The sequence below is a fragment of the Ranitomeya imitator genome, chromosome 3 (genome assembly GCF_032444005.1).
Source record: "Ranitomeya imitator isolate aRanImi1 chromosome 3, aRanImi1.pri, whole genome shotgun sequence".
NCBI classification, from domain to species: Eukaryota; Metazoa; Chordata; class Amphibia; order Anura; family Dendrobatidae; genus Ranitomeya; species Ranitomeya imitator.
This window is the reverse complement of record NC_091284.1, coordinates 481,616,848-481,636,661: the sequence shown is the minus strand read 5'-3', so window position 1 is coordinate 481,636,661 and position 19,814 is coordinate 481,616,848. Positions and strand designations below refer to the sequence as shown.

Genomic DNA, 19,814 nt, shown 5'->3' with positions numbered 1-19,814 from the left:
AAGCCGGAGTAATAGTTCCCGTCCCAGAAAAAGAACGGTTCACTGGTTGCTATTCCAATCTTTTGTGGTACTGGAAGAAGAAGAAGAAAAGAAAAAGAAGAAAAAAAAAAAAAAAAAAAAAAAAAGCAAGTTTCGTCCCATTCTGGATCTCAAATTGCTGAACTGGAGAGTTTGTCTGAGACTCTTAAGGATGGATTCCCTTCGTTCAGTAATTGCTTCCATGGAGGTTCGAGAACTTTTGTGTTCCATAGAAATTCAGGATGCCTACCTTCATGTCTCGATTTTCCCGGAACATCACAGATTCCTGTGCTTTGTGGTGCTCCAGGACCATTTTCAGTTCTTCACCCTGCCGTTCCGATTCGCAACCGCTTCCAGGGTTTGCACGAAGACCATGGCGGCGCTGATAGCCATCTTGATGGTCAGAGGCTTATTTTTTTCTTTCTGTACCTCGGCGACATCCTCTTCTAGGCTCCGTCCCCCTTTTTCTCAGGCTCACCAGAGCCTGTCCATCGTCCTCTACACCCTAGTCCGCTTCGGGTGGCTTGTCAACATGAAGAAATCCTGTCTTGTTGCTTCCCAGCGCCTCGTTTTTCGGGGCATGCTCTTCGACACTCGTCAGACCAAAGTCTTCCTTCCCGAGGACAAGAGGTCCATCCTTCGTCGGGATGTACCCTTGCTTTAGGGTCCTCGGCTTCCCTTCTTCTGATCGCCCATGAAGTTTCTGGGCAGGATGGTAGTGACTTTCGAAGCAATCCCCTTTGCCCAATTTCACTCTCAACCTCTTTAGCAGGCCATTCTGTCACAGTGGGACAGGGCTGTCTTGTCCCTGGATCGTCCTATCCGACTCTCTTCCCGAGTCAAGGGTCCCTCAGCTGGTGGCTGACGTCACCTCTCATCTCCCAGGGCATGTCCTTCCTTCCAGTTCTTTGGCAAGTGGTGACGACGGACGCCAGCCTGCTTGGCTGGGGCGCTGTGTTTCGCCATCTGACTGCTTGGGGTCGTTGGTCGGCGCAGGAGTCTCTTCCGCAGATCAACATCCTCGAGCTTCGGGCCATCTTTCTCTTCCCTCGTCACTAGGGAAGGATTCTCAGGGGTCTACAATGCCATGGAGGTGGCATATGTCAATCATAAAGGGGGGACTCGGAGCTCCTTGGCCGAGGTATCCAAGATCCTCCTCTGGGCAGAGGCAATGGTTCTGGTGATATCCACGGTGCATATCCCCGGCACGGACAATTGGGCCGCCGACTTCCGCAGCTGCGAGGGTCTCGCGGCAGGGTTATGGTCCTTGCATCAGGAGGTCTTCCATCAGATTTGTCTTCGATGGGGGACTCCGGACGTGGACCTCTCTGCGTCCCGAAGGAACAGGAAGGTTCCTTTGGTTCGTCTCCAGATCTCGCGACCCTCCCGCGTGGGCGTCTACGCTTTGGCCTCCAGGGTCTGATCTGCCACCCGAATTATCGGTCGCTCAGTTTACGGCATGGCTGTGGACTCCACAGTTATAAGAGCGTCTGTCCTTTCGTCCCGGTCGAGTCACACTACAATCCAGGCTAGGAAGCCTTCGTTGTCTTCCAGGTTCTACTATCGTACCCGGAAGACTTTCGTTCATGCGAGCCCAACCGCTTTTCACCTATGTCCTTTTCCCTGCCTTCCATTTGGTTTTCCTTCAGGCAGGACTGGATTCGGGCTTCGCTCTCAATTCCCTAAAGGGCCAGGTTCCTGCGCTCTTCTTCCCTTTAAGAAGACATTATCTTCTCAGCCACAGGTTAAGACCTTCCTTCAAGGAGTAGCCCACGCTGTCCCTCCGTACAGGGCCTCTGTGGATTCATGGGATTTAAAGGTTGTGTTGGTTGTTCTTAGGGGTTTCCCCTTTGAGCCTCTCAGGGAGTTTTTCCCTGTCAGTTCTATCTCGGAAGGTGGCTTTTCTCAGGTCCATCGCTTCGATCCGCCGCGTTTTTGAGTTGGCGGCCATTTCTTGCCGACCTCCTTTCTTGATTTTCCACAAGGACAAGGTGGTCCCAGGCCTCCGCCTTCCTTCATTTCACGAGGTGGTTTTCATCTTTCCACCTCAACGAGGACATCGTTCTACCTTCCTTTGTCCAGCTCCGAATCATCCTCTGGAGCGATAGTGGAACAGGCTGGACCTCGTCAGGGCAGTGAGTTTCTCCCTGGCTAGCACGGCCGCTTTCCGAAAGATGGATTCTCTGTTCGCCATCCCTGATGGCGTGCGTAGAGGCCTGCCGGCTTCCAAGGCGACTATTGCTCGCTCGATTAGAACGGCAATTTTGGGAGCTTACCGGGTCAAGAACAGAGTGCCCCCTCCTGAGATAAAGGCTCACTCTACCCGGGCAGTCGGCGCTTCCAGTGCGGTACGTCACAGGGCTTTCGCCGACAGCTTTGCAAAGCGGCAACCTGGTCTTCCATCCACATGTTTTCGCCGAACTACGGCAGACTCCAGCCTGGGCAGAAGGATCCTGCAGGCGGCAGTGGTGAGTCCTCGGACCTGATGGAAGTATGTTTTTCCCACCCCAGGGACTGCTTTGGGACGTCCCATGGTTCCTGTGTCCCCCAATGAAAGGCGATAGAGAAAACAGGATTTTTGGTTGCTTACCGTAAAATCTGTTTCTCGGAGCCTTCATTGGGGGACACAGCACCCTCCCAAGTTGAACAGCTCTGTTTACTGTATTCTTTTGAGTTGTTTGAACACTTTTTGAGTGTTTGAAACTGTTAATCTATGGAGCGCCGTGGAATTTTTTGGCGCTATGTAGATAAAGTTTATTATTATTATATTATTATTATTCTTTCTCTTTTACACGTTACTTCTCCTACTGCTTTCTCACTAACTGAATATCCTACTTCCTGTCGGTAGGGTGTATACTGCAGAGGAGGAGCTAACTTTTTAATTTGCATAGTGTCAGCCTCCTAGTGGCAGCAGCATACACCCCATGGTTCCTGTGTCCCCCAATGAAGGCTCCGAGAAACAGATTTTACGGTAAGCAACCAAAAATCCTGTTTTTATATACTAGATGGTGGCCCAATTCTAACGCATCGGGTATTCTAGAATATGTATGTACATCGCTCTCAGCACAGCTACGTAGTATATAACACAGCCACGTACTATATAACACAGACAGCCACGTAATATATAGCACAGCCACGTAGTATATAGGACAGCCACGTAGTATATAGCACAGCCCACGTAACACAGACAGCCACGTAGTATATAGCAGCCACGTAGTATATAGCAGCCACGTAGTATATAGCAGCCACGTAGTATATAGCAGCCACGTAGTATGTAGCACAGCCCACGTAGTATGTAGCACAGCCCACGTAGTATGTAGCACAGCCCACGTAGTATATAACACAGCCCACGCAGTATATAACACTGCCCACGTAGTATATAGCAGCCAGGAAGTATATAACACAGCCCACGTAATATATAGCACAGCCCACGTAGTATATAACACAGCCCACATAGTATATCACACAGCCCACGTAATATATAGCACAGCCCACATAGTATATAACACAGGCCACGCGGTATATAACACAGCCCACGTAGTATATAGCAGTGTGGGCACCATATCCCTGTAAAAAAAAAATTAAAAAAGTTATATACTCACCCTCCGGAGTGGACCGAAGCTGTCCCCATGGGCGCGATGCTGCTACCAGCTTCCGTTCCCAGTGATGCATTGCGAAATTACCCAGATGACTTACTGGTCTCGTCATCTGGGTAATTTTGTAATGCATCACTGGGAACCAAAGCTGGCAGCAGCATCGCGTGCATCGGTGGACAGCGGAAGGTGAGAATAGCTCAATTTTTTATTATTTTTAACATTATATCTTTTTACTATTGATGCTGCATAGGCAGCATCAATAGTAAAAAGTTGGTCCAGGATGGGGCGACACACTGGCGCTGACTGGAGGAGAGTAGGGAAGGGCCAATTTTGCGGCCAGACTAAGCCTGTCGCTGTTTGGTCGCGACCAATTAGCGACGCGGGATTTCCGTTACGGAAGTTAGTTACAGACAAACAGATGGAAGTACCCCTAGACAATTATATATAAATAGATGTTCATCTTATCCATTAGATATGTTCATAACTTGATGTGATCCTAGTCTGGCTTATTGTTTCTAGCCTCCGTGTATTCTGCGCTCTTTGTTGTGCGGGGTTTTTCTGACACTGCTTATGTGGGAGAATCTGCTAGCATTGTTATCGGGGGCTATTAAGGGGCTCTGACCAGTATTTGGAGCCAAGACTTAAAAGGAACCTTTCAGCTGATACATGCTGCCCAAACCGTGAAACTGACTAGCAGTGTCCTCTCTATTTAAAGGGAACCTGTTGGCTGACACATGCTCCCCAAACTGTGAGCAGCATGTATCAGCCACTGGCTGTACAATCATGTCCATGTATGTTTGTGTCTGAAATGCTGCGGCGTTTCAGAGAAAAACATGATTTTAATAGCCACCGGGGACCGAACTGCACGGGAGACTAGTCGTACAGGCGTTTACCCTGTGGCTTTTACCTGCTCGCTTATAATGACTGGCAATCCTCTGACTATACATGTGAGTCACTGTCAGCGTGCAGGGAGAAGACATTGGGGACCCACTTGTACGGCTAGTCACCCATGTATCAGCTAACAGGTCCCCTTTAAATAGAGATGACTTTGCTCTGGCACTATAAATGCATTATTTAAACACATACACTATAGTATGGGGAGAGACCTGCCCGTAAAGTTGAGTGGGTTGGGAGAAGCCTGCAGATACCTGCCTCTTGGCCTAGTCACCCTGTCCCTGTTCACGATTTCAACCAAATTTTACTGTAAAACTCTGCAGATTTTCGGAGTAACACATAGGTGTCTAGAATGTTGAAGACAATTTCTGATTCATGCTGCCTGAGGCTTCGGCAGGTTCACTATGAAATTGAACACACAGCAACATATTCCGAAACCTTTTTTTTCAAAATATTAAACTGAAAAAATCTGTAGTACACACAGATCATGGAAGGAGTTGTCCACTTTCAGGAAAGTGGTCCGCAAACTCTGGAAAATACAGTAACTGTAACTCTGTAAAATAAATGCGTCAGCAGGTATTCCCCTTCCCTGGTCAAGTGCTGGCTCCCCAGTGTTGCTCCGGCCTCGATGTTTTGGCTGTAGCGGTGATGTCAAGTAAACAGCCCATGTCACCGATCTAACAAATCGATGAGCTCAAGGGCACGGCCCATGTACTGAGCTCAGTGACACGTATCGTCAACCTCTGCACAGTCGCTAAGCTCAGTGACATGTATCATCAACCTCTGCACAGCCGCTGAGCTCAGTGACACGTATTGTCAACCTCCGCACAGCCGCTGAGCTCAGTGACACGTATCGTCAACCTCTGCACAGCCGCTGAGCTCAGTGACATGTATCGTGGACCTCTGCACAGTCGCTGAGCTCAGTGACACGTATCGTCAACCTCTGCACAGCCGCTGAGCTCAGTGACACGTATCGTCAACCTCCGCACAGCCGCTGAGCTCAGTGACACGTGTCGTCAACCTCCGCACAGCCGCTGAGCTCAGTGACACGTGTCGTCAACCTCTGCACAGCCGCTGAGCTCAGTGACACGTGTCGTCAACCTCTGCACAGCCGCTGAGCTCAGTGACACGTGTCGTCAACCTCTGCACAGCCGCTGAGCTCAGTGACATATCGTCGACCTCTGCATAGCCGCTGAGCTTAGTGACCTGTATTGTCAACCTCTGCACAGCCGCTGAGCTCAGTGACCTGTATCGTTACCCTCTGCACAGCCGCTGAGCTCAGTGACACGTATCGTCAACCTCCGCACAGCCGCTGAGCTCAGTGACACGTGTCGTCAACCTCTGCACAGCCGCTGAGCTCAGTGACATATCGTCAACCTCTGCACAGCCGCTGAGCTCAGTGACACGTATCGTCAACCTCCGCACAGCCGCTGAGCTCAGTGACACGTGTCGTCAACCTCTGCACAGCCGCTGAGCTCAGTGACATATCGTCAACCTCTGCACAGCCGCTGAGCTCAGTGACACGTGTCGTCAACCTCCACACAGCCGCTGAGCTCAGTGACACGTATCGTCAACCTCCGCACAGCCGCTGAGCTCAGTGACACGTATCGTCAACCTCTGCACAGCCGCTGAGCTCAGTGACACGTATCGTCACCCTTGCACAGCCGCTGAGCTCAGTGACATGTATCGTGAACCACCGCACAGCCGCTGAGCTCAGTGACACGTATTGTCAACCTCCGCACAGCCGCTGAGCTCAGTGACAAGTATCGTCAACCTCTGCACAGCCGCTGAGCTCAGTGACATGTATCGTGAACCTCTGCACAGCCGCTGAGCTCAGTGACACGTATCGTCAACCTCTGCACAGCCGCTGAGCTTAGTGACACGTATCGTCAACCTCCGCACAGCCGCTGAGCTCAGTGACACGTATCGTCAACCTCCGCACAGCCGTTGAGCTCAGTGACACGTGTCGTCAACCTCTGCACAGCCGCTGAGCCCAGTGACACGTGTCGTCAACCTCCGCACAGCCGCTGAGCTCAGTGACACGTATCGTCAACCTCTGCACAGCCGCCGAGCTCAGTGACGTATCGTGAACCTCTGCACAGCCGCTGAGCTCAGTGACACGTATCGTCAACCTCTGCACAGCCGCTGAGCTCAGTGACACGTATCGTCAACCTCCGCACAGCCGCTGAGCTCAGTGACACGTATCGTCAACCTCAGCACAGCCGCTGAGCTCAGTGACACGTGTCGTCAACCTCCGCACAGCCGCTGAGCTCAGTGACACGTGTCGTCAACCTCTGCACAGCCGCTGAGCTCAGTGACACGTGTCGTCAACCTCTGCACAGCCGCTGAGCTCAGTGACATATCGTCGACCTCTGCACAGCCGCTGAGCTTAGGGACCTGTATCGTCAACCTCTGCACAGCCGCTGAGCTCAGTGACCTGTATCGTTACCCTCTGCACAGCCGCTGAGCTCAGTGACACGTATCGTCAACCTCCGCACAGCCGCTGAGCTCAGTGACACGTGTCGTCAACCTCTGCACAGCCGCTGAGCTCAGTGACACGTATCGTCAACCTCTGCACAGCCGCTGAGCTCAGTGACATGTATCGTGAACCTCTGCACAGCCGCTGAGCTCAGTGACACGTATCGTCAACCTCTGCACAGCCGCTGAGCCCAGTGACACGTGTCGTCAACCTCTGCACAGCCGCTGAGCTCAGTGACATGTATCGTGGACCTCTGCACAGCCGCTGAGCCCAGTGACACGTGTCGTCAACCTCTGCACAGCCGCTGAGCTCAGTGACACATGTCGTCAACCTCTGCACAGCCGCTGAGCTCGGTGGATAGCTGGAGTGGTGTCATGTGCTGAGAAGGGTTGTCACTTGAAAACAAATTATCACCTATCAACAGGATACGTCACTCATAAGTGATTTGGTAACACTGGGCCAGACAGCTGGGACCTGCGCCGACCACCAGAACGGGGAACTTTTATCCCCTGTTAGAATGAGGTGGCAGTGCACACGCTCGACCGCTGCTCCATTCCTTCCCTATAGGGTTGCAGAGTGCTGCACTTTCCTTTTTCCATGAGCCCCATAGAAAATTAATGGAGTGGCAGTCGGGCATCTGAGCTGCTATATGAATGTTAAGTGCCCCTTCAGGGGATTTAAAACAAACAAAAAAAAGAAGTTCTCCATTCTGTCAATCAATGCTTTTCCTAGCGGTCGGATACTCACCGATCAGTAAGTTATCACCTATCCTGTGTGGTTAGGTGATAAATTCACCGGAGAATCATTCTAAAAGGTGTATATACAAGTCCTGAGATTTATTTAAGTGAATATTTCAAAAAGTAATTATTCTGTTTTAAATATAAATTATAGCTGCAGCTTTCGTGTATATGACCCTCTCGAGCTAGCTGTCATTTTCTACAATTCTCATTTTGGGCTTCATCTTTTTTGAGATTAACAGACTGTTCTCTTGTGTGACTTATTTTCCAGGCTGTGCACATTACAGTCAGAAAACATGGTCCTGAAGACTGAGCAAACTCAAGTGGTCAGTCAGTTGAGTGCCCAAAATGAGGCACAGCGGAACAGCTTCAGGGACCAAGTGAGACATTTGCAAGATGATCATAGGAAGACTGTGGAGACTTTGCAGCAGCAGTTATCTAAAGTGGAAACACAACTTTTCCAAGCGAAGAGCGAGGCTCCTATAACAAGTAAGTTTTATATCTTGATGATCTTGCATCTATTCTGTCCCGTTGATACTAGACTGAAGGGAACACGTCAACTAATTCCTGCTGCCTGAACAAGGAGCATGAATCGGAGACCTCATTATCGCAGCCAGGTATGGTTTACTCTGAAACGCTGCAGTGTTTCATAGAAAACATACTTTTAAAAGCTACTGGGCTGAGTGGTCCAAGAGGCTGGTTCATGGTGGATCCTTTATAGCTTCATGCAGGCTGACCAGTCTCTCCCTATCCTGTCAGTCAATGGGAGAAGTTGCCAAGGATATACCTCTGTGACAAGTCCTTCTGGTCACATCATCCCCAGGCCGCCATCTTTTCAAAGTATGCCATCTTTGAACCAGTGGAGCGTTTCCAAGTGAAAGATACTTGGCTGCAGTATCGGAGTCAGTCTCTCGATTTCATGCTGCCCGTGGGTCGTGCAGGATGAATTGGTTCTCAGATTCCCTTCTCTGAGACAGCCCCCAGCATGCATGTCTCCTGGCAGCTTATCTACGGGAGAACAAATCAATCAACAGTCTGAAATCGGACAGACCTGATGAACACTTTCCCTGACAATCAGTTGGTCAGCACCCCCATATACATTTGAGTGCCGGACGAATCTGGTGATATTGGTGGGTGCGGCTGACAATCTAATGGGTGTGTGGGTTTTGCCCTATTGATAAATGTGGTGCAATGTAAGATTAGTACTGGCATTGTTATCCACTGGCATTATGACTTGTCTGGTGAATTCATACATAGCGTTTTTGTTGTTTGTTTGTTTTTTAACATTGTCACTACATTTTTTTTTATTCAAAGTGAAAGGAAAATCTAAAAGACATATATTTCTCCCTCTTGCCGAATCCATTTCTGACTTTCACTAAAAGCAAAATTGCATCACAGACTGAAAGTGTTTTTCCAAAAAATGCTGTTTCTTTTACATTTCGTAACAATTGGAGCTCTTACCTTGTCAGCAAAGTGTTTAAAGTGATTATTCTTGTAACAACATGTGTACTCAGCTGGGATCGGTGTGAGAGGCAACACATGCTTGTAGATATACAGAGTAGCAAGTTTCACAAGTGTGTGCAGAATATTACGGAAATGTGTCGCTTGCACATGACAAGTTACATCTGCAACTGGAGCTGTCAGGAATATCAGATGTAAGTGTGTAAAATTCACATGAAAGGGTAAAGAGTTTCCAGGAAGAAAGCCCATAATAAAAAATATGCTTCTACAACTTTGTTCTTTTTATCAGACCAGATAGTTACTTTGGTCAGACCTTGTTCTTCTTGGAGTCTGTCATCTTACAGTTCTCAAATTCAATAATGTATATAAATAATATCGGGCACTTGGTAAACACAGGTTTTGATTTAAAAACCCCCATAAAAGCCGTCCCACCAGCGTCAAGGTGTACCCACATCGGGATGGTCTTAACCTCTTTTGGGTACATCTTGACACTGGTGGGATGGCTTTCACTTTTTTTTTTTTTTTAAATCAAAAACAATGTTTATGAAGTACTCAGTTATTTATATGCACTTTTACTTGTACTTATTTACTTACAGCAGGGTAGATGTTAATTTTGTTTCTATCTTAGGTTTTGTCTGGTTAATAGAGTGTTTTCATGCTCCTATATTTTGCATGCATACCAACTTATACTCCATTTTATTTTTTCAGTTAAATCTTAAAATTCTGTGCTGATCAGCTAGAATTTATGAATTATCAGAGGCCAAATTAATATGTAACAGAGTTACAGTTTCAGTTTTTGTGGTTTGTATTTTAATAATTTTTCTAAAAATTAAGAATATAGGTGTTGGAAGGAAACTGCATTTCCCTGCTGTGCTTTTTGTAGTCTCTTTGTTATTAGTTAAGCGTTCTTCCATTTATTCCTTGTTTGCTTTTTTTAAGGTCCCACAGGCTCCCAGCAGCCTCTAAGGAGCTCACGGGAAAGACGACCAGCTGATCTTCATATCCTGGACTTGTACTCCATTGCCAGGGAGGAAGGAGAAGGAATGGAAACCACGGATAATGAATCTGTGTCCTCTGCCAGCACCTACGTAGCTACATTTGAACAGCTCCTTAATTCTTCCGAGTCAAAAACTGGTAAACCTTGTTTTTCTATTCAGAAGATAATACAATGACATGATGGGCTACTAAGTCTGAACAAATGTGGCACATAAAAATTAAAAGACAGATCACTCTCTCAACACAGACACAAAGTAGATGCTCTTAAAGAAAAGCAAGGAACCAGCCATTGCCTGTAATAGCATTCATGCTTGTGAATTGCTAATACGTACATGATAAATAGGAAATATGTGGGTGCATGTACTTAGTATTCCTGAAATAAGACAAACTCGTATAAATCAAATGCAAACAGTCGGCATCTTGTTCTTTGGATTTCAGTCTGCAAACATTGGTGTGTTAGTTCAGCAATCAACATACTGATAGTATTTCTTTACCTCTTATCGTTTTCCGAAAATTTGGCACTAGTGACTGTGAGTCAGGCTGTCGTCTATAATACTGCCAACATGGTACCTGTACAGTAGCCCTTTGGCCGTTTCCTCCATTCATAGCCAGGCATATTTTCATTTTCTTTTTTTTTTTTTTTTACCTTATATGCAGTTTAGTTGCTGTAAAGGAATTTATTTCTCGGAGCCTTCATTGGGGGACACAGGAAACCATGGGTGTATGCTGCTGCCACTAGGAGGCTGACACTATGCACAATAAAAGATAGCTCCTCCTCCGCAGTTTTCACCCCACCGACTGGCACTAGGTTTATCAGTTTTAGCTTAGAGTCATTAGGAGGTGGACACGGGTCTTTCACTAGACCCATATCTATCTCAGTTTTCGGCATTTTCCTGTAAAGTCTCCCTTCTTTTAAATTTTTTTTAGATGGATATTTTCCTTTACCTCTGGAGGGAATCCGTGTGAACAGTCACACTGTACTCCTACATAGAGACTATGGGTACGGCGTGTATTGCCACCCCGTATCCTCATACATCTATCCGGCAGGACCCCAACCCCTAACACATATAAAGTGTTTAGGTGACTCCAAACTTTGGTCCTGGCCCCTGTCTCCTACCCACTCGCCCACTAGAGCCTGTCTGATTCAGAGGCGTGGATGTCCCTCAATCCATGAGGCTCGGATGTCTATTGATGGTTTTCTATGGAGAGGTACATCTCTTTTTCTTTCCCTCTCCAGTTCCTGTCCAGAGGTGTTGAGGAGAATGTTCAGGTAAGGATGAGGAAAGAAGAATGAAAGAATGAAGATAGAGGAAGTTCTAGCTTTCCTTTATTTTATTTCATTCCTCTTATCTCCTAGGGTATGTTTGCAGCGCAGCAGGGATTGAGGGAACAGGGTTACGGTAACTTTGGGGCCTCCGCGCCGCCCTCCCCTACTTCGTCGGTTATTGTTTTCCACTTTAGTACCCGGCTTCAGCACGGCCTAGCCTCTGCGGCTAGCTCTGCCCCTCTTCCTGGCATCATTGTGCGGGCTTTTTTCTCGACCGTTGTAGACATGTACCCTCATTTTAATAGCTCTGCCCCTCCCTGGAACTGCGGCTGTTTAGATCCACCCTTCATCTTAACTCCTCCTGTTAGCTCTGCCCCCTCCTCGGGGCTCCAACAGTTAGACCCGCCTCCTTTTTCTGGCCTCATCCTGCAAGTTCTTTCTGCACACACCCCCACACCACACCTGTTCTTCCAGTGGTGCTTTTCACTCTGCGGGCCCTCCTCTTCCTCCCTGTGGTCACCATTTGCCGGCATCGAAACCCGGAAGGTGGCATTTCCCTTCAGGGAAGTTATGCATTTACTCATACAATTGTCCTGGAGCTTCTTTACAGCCTGGATCCAGACAGGACCTGCATCTTCCTGTGAATAGCCCTACTCTGCAGACTGACATGCTCCTCAGCATATATCTTTCTGTCCCCTAACCTTCTGGCATTAGGTAGTAGGTCATGCCTAATCCTAAAGGAGAGCGCTCTCGCCCTCTTGCCTCTTTTTCTTCCTCTGCTCTTATCAGACACTTTGTCTGTCTTCATGTAAATGCAAGCTCCCTTCAGGTCAGTCCTCTCCCTTCTGTCAGGACTGCAGCAGCACCCCTGTGCCCGCTACCCAGGAGTCCCCTACTACCCCAGGAAAGCTGTTTCGGATCTATTGTCAGAGGATGACTTAGACCTGGATTCTGACCAGGCCTCTAATAAAAGAGACATGGTCCAGAGCCTCATTGTGGCAGTCAATCATGCCATTAACATTAAGCATACCGCTACGGAACCCGCAGAACAGGCGGTTTTGTTTAGACCAGCTCCTAAGATTTTTGCCCCACATGAAGAATTTGATGAGGTACTTTCCAGGGAACGGGAAAATCCGACCAGACGCTTCCAAAGAGGGAAGCGCCTCAGTATCTTATATCCCTTCGCCCCTGTGCTTACTGCACACTGGACCGCTTCTCCAACTGTGGACCCTCCAGTTTCCAGACTGACCACCAACACGGTGCTCCCGTTTACGAATGGAGCATCCCTCAAGGACTCCAATGACAGACTCATTGAGTCCTTTGCAAAGTCTGCCTATGAAGCGGCCGCTTCTACATTGTGCCTTGCCTTTGCCACCACCTGGATGTCAAAGTCTATAGCTGCATGGGCTAAACAACTCCATCAGGGCGTTCTTTCTGGAGCCCAATCAGAGGAATTGTCCAACCTCGCGGACCAGATTTCTCATGCATGGAAGTACATGGTATCCGTCTCCCTGGACACTGCTTCTTGCACAGCTCAGGCGTCCAGCAATAATTGTGGCCAACCAACAGACTATTTGACTTAAGGCGTGGCAGGTGGACTTATCTTCAAAAAAAGTCCCTTACCAACTTTCCTTTCCAAGGTTCCCATTTATTTTTCTCCAAGTTGGACCAAATTACTAAGGAGGCCACCGGAGGTACGAGCTCCCTCCTTCCCAGGCCAAACCTCGTTGGTCTTCTCTGAAGCGTAAGTTTCAGTCCTTTCAGCCCTTACACCGTTTTGTCTGCAACTGAGGATTTTTCCCTTCAAGAGAGGCCTCGGGCTCGCCAGGATAGGAAAAGGGCATCCTTGAAACCCACCCTCTCCTGGCGTTCTGATAACACGCAGGGTAGATCCACCAGGCATAGACCTGGCAGATTTTCCTCGGCATGACTCATGTTCAGATTCCAGGGAATTTCCCAGGGTGGGCTGCCATCTTCGGTTTTTCAGAGACATCCCCAGGATCCAAAATAGATGTTGTTTCGCGGCCCCGAGATTGATTCTTCGAATCCCATCTTCCAAGAGATGCTTCTCTGGTTCTGGGGTTCTTTGCGTCCATTGCCTCCCTACTCAGTTCAGGTGTCATTGTTCCTGTCCCAGACCAGTAACGTTTCACAGGGTTTTATTCAAACCTATTTGTTGTGCCGAAGAAGGATGGAGTCCCTTCGTTCAGTAATTGCTTTCATGGAGTCGCAGGAGTTCCTGTACTCCATAGACATCCAGGATGCTTATCTCAATGTCCCTATCTTCCAAGGGCATTAGAGATTCCAGCATTTTGCGGTGCGGCAGGACCATTTTCAGTTTGTCACCCTGCCATTTGGGCTCGCAACTGCTCCCAGGATTTTTACAAAAATCAAGGCAGCGGTAATGGCCATTTTGCAGATCAGAGGTCTAGTGCTCATCCCGTACCTCGACAACATTCTCATCAAGGCTCCACCCTTTTGCCAGGCCCATGAAAGTCTAGTGCTCAAACCCGCAAAAACCTTCTCATGAAGGCTCCGGTCTTTTGCCAGGCCCAGGAAAGTCTGTTGATCATTCTCGACATTGTCCCGATTCAGATGGCTAATCAACAGGGCAAAGTCTTTCCTTGTCCTGACTCGGCACCTTGTTTTTCTAGGCATGCTGTTCAACACCCGCCAGGCAAGGGTTTTCCTTACCAAGGAGAAGAGAGCAATGCTACAGCAGGGGGTTCGCTCTCTGCAGCAGCCAGCCCTCATAGAATGTAATTCAGCCAGCCCCCATAGAATGTAATTCAGCCAGCCCCCATAGAATGTAATGCAGCCAACCCCCATAGAATGTAATACAGCACAGCTCCCATAGAATGTAATGCAGCCAGCCCCCATAGAATGTAATGCAGCCAGCCCCCAATAGTATGTAATAAATCCCCCCCCCCCCCCCCATAGAATGTAATACAGCCCCCACAATCCAGTTATCACTCACTGATATATTTGAAAAAAAAAAAACAAACACTCCTCACCTCTCCTCGTGCCCCGCGCTGCTCCGGTCTCAGCTGCTGCAGTCTGCCCGCCTGACACACAGCAGGTACTTGATGATATGACGTCATCGCGCACCCACAGTGTCAGAGGCAGAACGGGGGAATGATGGGAGAGGGAGCGTCAGCAGACGCTCTCTCCTCCATCATTGCATTCAATTGTACCGGCGTCATAGACGCCGGTATAGTTGAATGTGGTGGCGCTAGTGGGGGGGTGAGTTGGTGCTGGGGGGGGAGGACGGCGCTGGCGAGCGGCCCGCTACTGCCACCGGCCCTTCTGGCATTTGCCAGAAGTGCCCGATGGCCAGTCCAGACCTGCCCAGGAGTCATGTGGGTGTGGTGAGGGAGCAGGACCTGCTGCATCCTAGGAGACTTAGCTCTGCTATGCAGCCAGAAGACTGAACATCTCCTGCAACTGTAGCTAATATACCAGCCCCAGTTACAGGGCAAATCAAATATATAAAGAGGAAAAAGAAAAGTATTTTTAAATGTTGAAATGTGCCGAACAGGTTTTTGATGACCTTATGGGGACAAATAAATGGAAAAAAGGTAGGAGAAAAAAAAAAATAAAAAAACACTGCCAATCCAAATCTCTATTACTATCCCTCCCCCTTCAGAAGAAAAAAGTATTTGATATATAAAAATAATTGTTACGGAAACAAGAACAAAATTTTAAATGTATTTCATGGCCTTTTTGGTTATGGTGGTTTGTGTATTTTTTTCAGATGTTGATTGGGAAATGCGTGTCTGTTTTCACCATTTTTTTTCAGGGTTATTTACACATATTTCTCATATATCTCACCAAAAAATGAGTATGAAAAAGATGGATGTTGTCGGTGGTGTTAAATTAGTTTGTTTCCCATATCAATTTTGGAACATCCTTTCTTCTGACTGTGTTGTGTCCTTGTTACTGTTAGAAACCAATGTATAATTGTACAACTGGGTGTTCACATTCCTTGATAGATGGGTGAGGCCTTACACAGTCTAACCAGACTCTGCTCATATGTTGATAAGTTCCTAAAACTCATGTTCATCATATGTTTGTTCATTTCGGAGTCTATGAACAGAATATATTGGCTATTTTTATACAGAATTGCACCTGAAAACGATAGTTCTACCAGCAGTGCCATCCTAATGACATTTTCTGTATTAGTTCAGAATTTTTATGCGTTGATCACTGTTATCTTTCCCCAGGTATTTACTACTTTTATTTCAGGAATCATTTCACTACCTTTTAGAAACATTCGATTTAGCCTTGGAAACCCAATAAATGCAGTATTACCCTGGAGTAGTGATGAGCGCTGGCAGCCCTAAAAGCTCTTGATATTTCGGCGATGACGCTTTTTTATTCTTTACTTTTAATTTGTGTCTGTTTTAGATGCAGACCTTTCTCAGTGGCTGCCAGAAGTTTCTAAGGAAGAATTAGCCGAGAAGCTCAACACTACATCAAAGAGTGTCGACCATCTGAATGGTCTTCTGCATGAGACGGAGGCGACCAACGCCATGCTTATGGAGCAAATAACAGTGAGTTTCTCCACTGAGCTATTAGACCAATATTTGCTGCACTTTCTAAGTATCTAGCATTAGATATTACATATTCTTAATACGATGTTCTAACACCAACAAGAAAATGTGTAGGCTTTTTTTTTTCCTGACGAAGTTCTTCAATACTTTTGATAAGGCCTAGAAGCAGTAACTTGTGAAATCATAGCAGCGTTTTATATACTTATCCTTCCCATTCTATTCCATTTCTGGCATTGCAGACTTTGCAAAGCAACAGCCATCTTTCTTGAATCCTCTTTCTTATCTAACATGCCAACCTGTCCGCACTGCGTTCTGTCTTTCCAAGGATTGTAACACCAGTGACACCACAACTATTGTCAGGCAGATTCTATGGGTTAGGGTCTGGGTTTCTGAAACAAGTTCCAATTAGAGATGGATGAACCCGAACAGTAAAGTTTGACGTCTGTTTCGAACACTTACTGTACATGACAGCACAGCAAACACTGCTTCTGATCGGCAGTTAAATCATTATCGTCAGACAGACAGCCGTGGTTCCAACTCTGTCAAACGACAGCGTGAGCCCACAGCTGTGATCGGAGGTAAAAAGTTTACCTCCGGTCACTGGTATCTACTACTGCTCCCATCAGCCTAATAACAGCAAGAGCAGAAGTGGCTGATGGGAGTATTCATCAGTCGGCTCCTGCGCTGTAAACAAATAATAAAAAAAAAAACAGCGTGGTTTCCCTGGTATTTTGAAAACCCACCAGGCAAAACTCACTGCTGTGGGCTGCAACACTCAGATGTCAAAGTAAGCAAGGTTGGTTATCAAGAAAGGTTCGTTATCAAGAATAGAGGGTCCCCCATTTTTTTTTTTTTTTTTTTTTTTTTTTTTATAATTAAAACAACTTGGGGTCCCCCTTAATTTTTGGCAACCAGCCTTGCTAAAGCAGACAGCTAGTGGCTGGTATTCTCAGGCTGGTAAGGGGCCATTGATATTGTCACCCTCAGCCTAAAAACAGCAGCCCACAGCCGCCCAGGAAAGGAACATCTATTAGATGCTGCTTTGCCTGGCTCTTTGCACTTGACCTGTAGTGGTAGTCATTAGTTGAAAGAATGACACAGACTCCTTTAATGATTCTAAATTAAACCATATTCACGTCATCGCCATCACGTCCCATGCCGTAATCCATGGCTGGGAGTAAAGTTTTCAACCTGGACGGTGCCAAGACGCGACTGTCCACGCTGAGAACCACTGGGAGAATGAGCTGCTGTGAGCGCAGCCTCAGTGACTAGCGGTGACATCATCCAAGTTACTGCCAGTCACCGAGGCTCCTGAACTGCAGTGGCCTCGCTGAGATCCCTGCTAGCACCGTGAGAATTAAGCTTCACTGTGCAGAGGTGAGTTCACCGCAGTTCATCGGAAGAAAGTTCTCACAGCGAACTGCGGTGAACTCTTTGAGCACCGTGAGACTGTCTTACTGTTCTAGTTGGGGATCTTACCAAGGACACCACAGTTCAGGGGCCTGGCTGTGGTAAACTCGATGACCTCACCGCTAGTCACTGATGCAGCAGCTCATTCTCCCAGTGGTTCTCAGCCTGGACGGTCGCATCTTGGCACTGTCCGAGTTGAAAACTGTTTATCCACAGACGTGGATTACGGCGTGGGGCAGAACGACAGACAAGTGAGGGATATAGTTGTTTTTTATTTTTGTTTTATTAAAGGATATAAGGGCTTTAATGTAATGGGCGATTAAGTGAGTATGGCTTAATTTAGAGTCATTAAAGAAGTCTGTGTCTTTATTTCAATTAAAGGACTTTATTCTGGCTGAGTGTTTATTTACAATATAACTATAGGATTAGCAATGGATAGGTGTTTTATAGATGCCTCTCCATTACTAAGCTATGTGCTTGATGTCACCGGACAATACATGAACCATATTTGCAACCGCTACAGGGCAAGTGGGAAGAGCTGGGCAAAGCACCAAAATACCAGCCCCCAGCTGTCTGCTTTAGCAAGGCTGGTTGTCAAAAATGGGAGGGGCCCCACGTCATTTTTTTAAAATTATTATTTATTTAGCTAATTTTTTTTTTAAACAACAGCGTGAGGAACCCTCTATTCTTGATAACCAACCTTGCTGACAGCTGAGGGTTGCAGCCCCCAGCTGTCATTTTTGGCAGGCTGAATAGGAAAAATGCAGGGGAATCCACGCGGGTTTTTGTTTGATTTTTTTTTAAATCATTTATTTAGAGCGCAGGTGCTGGCTGATGAATACTCCCATCAGCCGCTCCTGCTCTTGCTGTTATTAGGGGCAGCAGGCGTGGGCTGATGGGGGCAGTCAGCCAATGCCAGTGACCAGAGGTAAACTTTGTACATTTGACAGAGGAACCGCTGAACCAGTGCAGAAGCAGTGTTTGCTTGTGCATGATAGCGTGGCAAACACTGGATGTTTGGGCCCCCCATTCATGTGAATCGGGTCCAGGTACTGTTCTGGAACCTGAACTTTTTTATTTTTAACTGTTCGGCAGAACCCCTCAGATCCCTGGATGACCCGAACATCCAGGGGTCCGCCCATCTCTAGTTCGAGTCCATGCGCAGAGCTTTTTATTTAATATTCCAGTTTCATGGGACAGTAAACTGTATTAATTAGAGGGGTATCATAAAGAAAAGTCCACTATCTAGAGCACACGTAACTAGCCAGAGCCAAGGGCCATTATGGAGAACTTGGTTTGGCAAGGTCGTCCAGTAATGTGAATGGATGCCATGTAGCTGCAGTAGGAGTGTGTGGCTACCGATAGTTTACCTTTCTTTGCTCTAAACCTCACAGCAGGTGGTGTCTGAGCAGCTGGCCAAAGACCAGATGATTGCCAGATGTCTGCGTGTTGAAAAGGAGCCTTTTTAGTTGGTGTCATCTATGATATATGTTATTTACATCACTATTCCTATTCCTGTTTTACATTTTGTGTGTCCACATTTTCTTGTCTTAGCTCCTCAAGAATGAAATTCGCCGTCTAGAAAGGAACCAGGAAAGAGAAAAGTCTGTAGCGAATTTGGAATATCTCAAAAATGTCCTACTGCAATTCATTTTTCTCAAGGCGGGCAGCGAAAGGCAGCGACTGCTTCCAGTTATTGATACGATGTTGCAGCTAAGTCCTGATGAGAAAGGAAAACTGTTTGCTATTGCTCAAGGTGAGACCGTGTGATGATAATGATGCATTGCATGAGGGGTTTGGAAAATATGGAGACCAGGGACGATTTAATAAGTGTTTGAGGATGCATACGTTAAATTCTATAAGGAATTAAAGGGACCTGGTCACCTGAAAAGTCGTTATTAACCTGCAGATGTGCGGCTAATCTGCAGGTTAATAGCGTTATGAACCTGCTGCCGGGAGAAATTAACTTTATTATCCCCTGGCACCCAGTCACAGGTCTGGCGTTGGTACAGGTTCAGTCACTGCTCAGTGTATGTAGAGCGGTGGCTGTAACCATACCCCCCACATTGACTGACAGCCAGTCCTAATGCTGAGCCTGCTGTCAGTCCTTGCTAGGGGCGCGGTTACAGCCGCTGCTCTCCATGCACAGTAGTGACTGAACCATGCCAATTCTATGGGGCAGCTATTTTTTTTTTCAAGCTGATTTGGTGTGAGAAAACAATCCACACGATTGGCAGCGAGACTCTTCCCATGCGCACCCCTACAAGTCTATGGGTCCATGTGATATCACCCCAGTGCGGTCCGATATACTCCGAGACAGGCAATGGAGGAGATGGAGAAATCACTTTTCCCGTCTCCTCCTCACCTGTGCTGCGATTCTCTCATGCGAGAGGATCAGAGCAC

General features: G+C 47.2%; 1 protein-coding gene across 1 annotated transcript in view; it reads left to right on the top strand.

The window, feature by feature from the left end:
• GCC2 (GRIP and coiled-coil domain containing 2) overlaps positions 1-19,814 on the top strand; it is a 128,657-nt gene that overhangs the window by 105,502 nt on the left and 3,341 nt on the right. The window contains exons 19-22 of the mRNA XM_069757561.1: positions 7,996-8,213; positions 10,125-10,319; positions 15,856-16,001; positions 18,966-19,167. Coding sequence (XP_069613662.1) covers positions 7,996-8,213; positions 10,125-10,319; positions 15,856-16,001; positions 18,966-19,167 — 761 coding nt within the window. The remainder of the gene's footprint in view (positions 1-7,995; positions 8,214-10,124; positions 10,320-15,855; positions 16,002-18,965; positions 19,168-19,814) is intronic.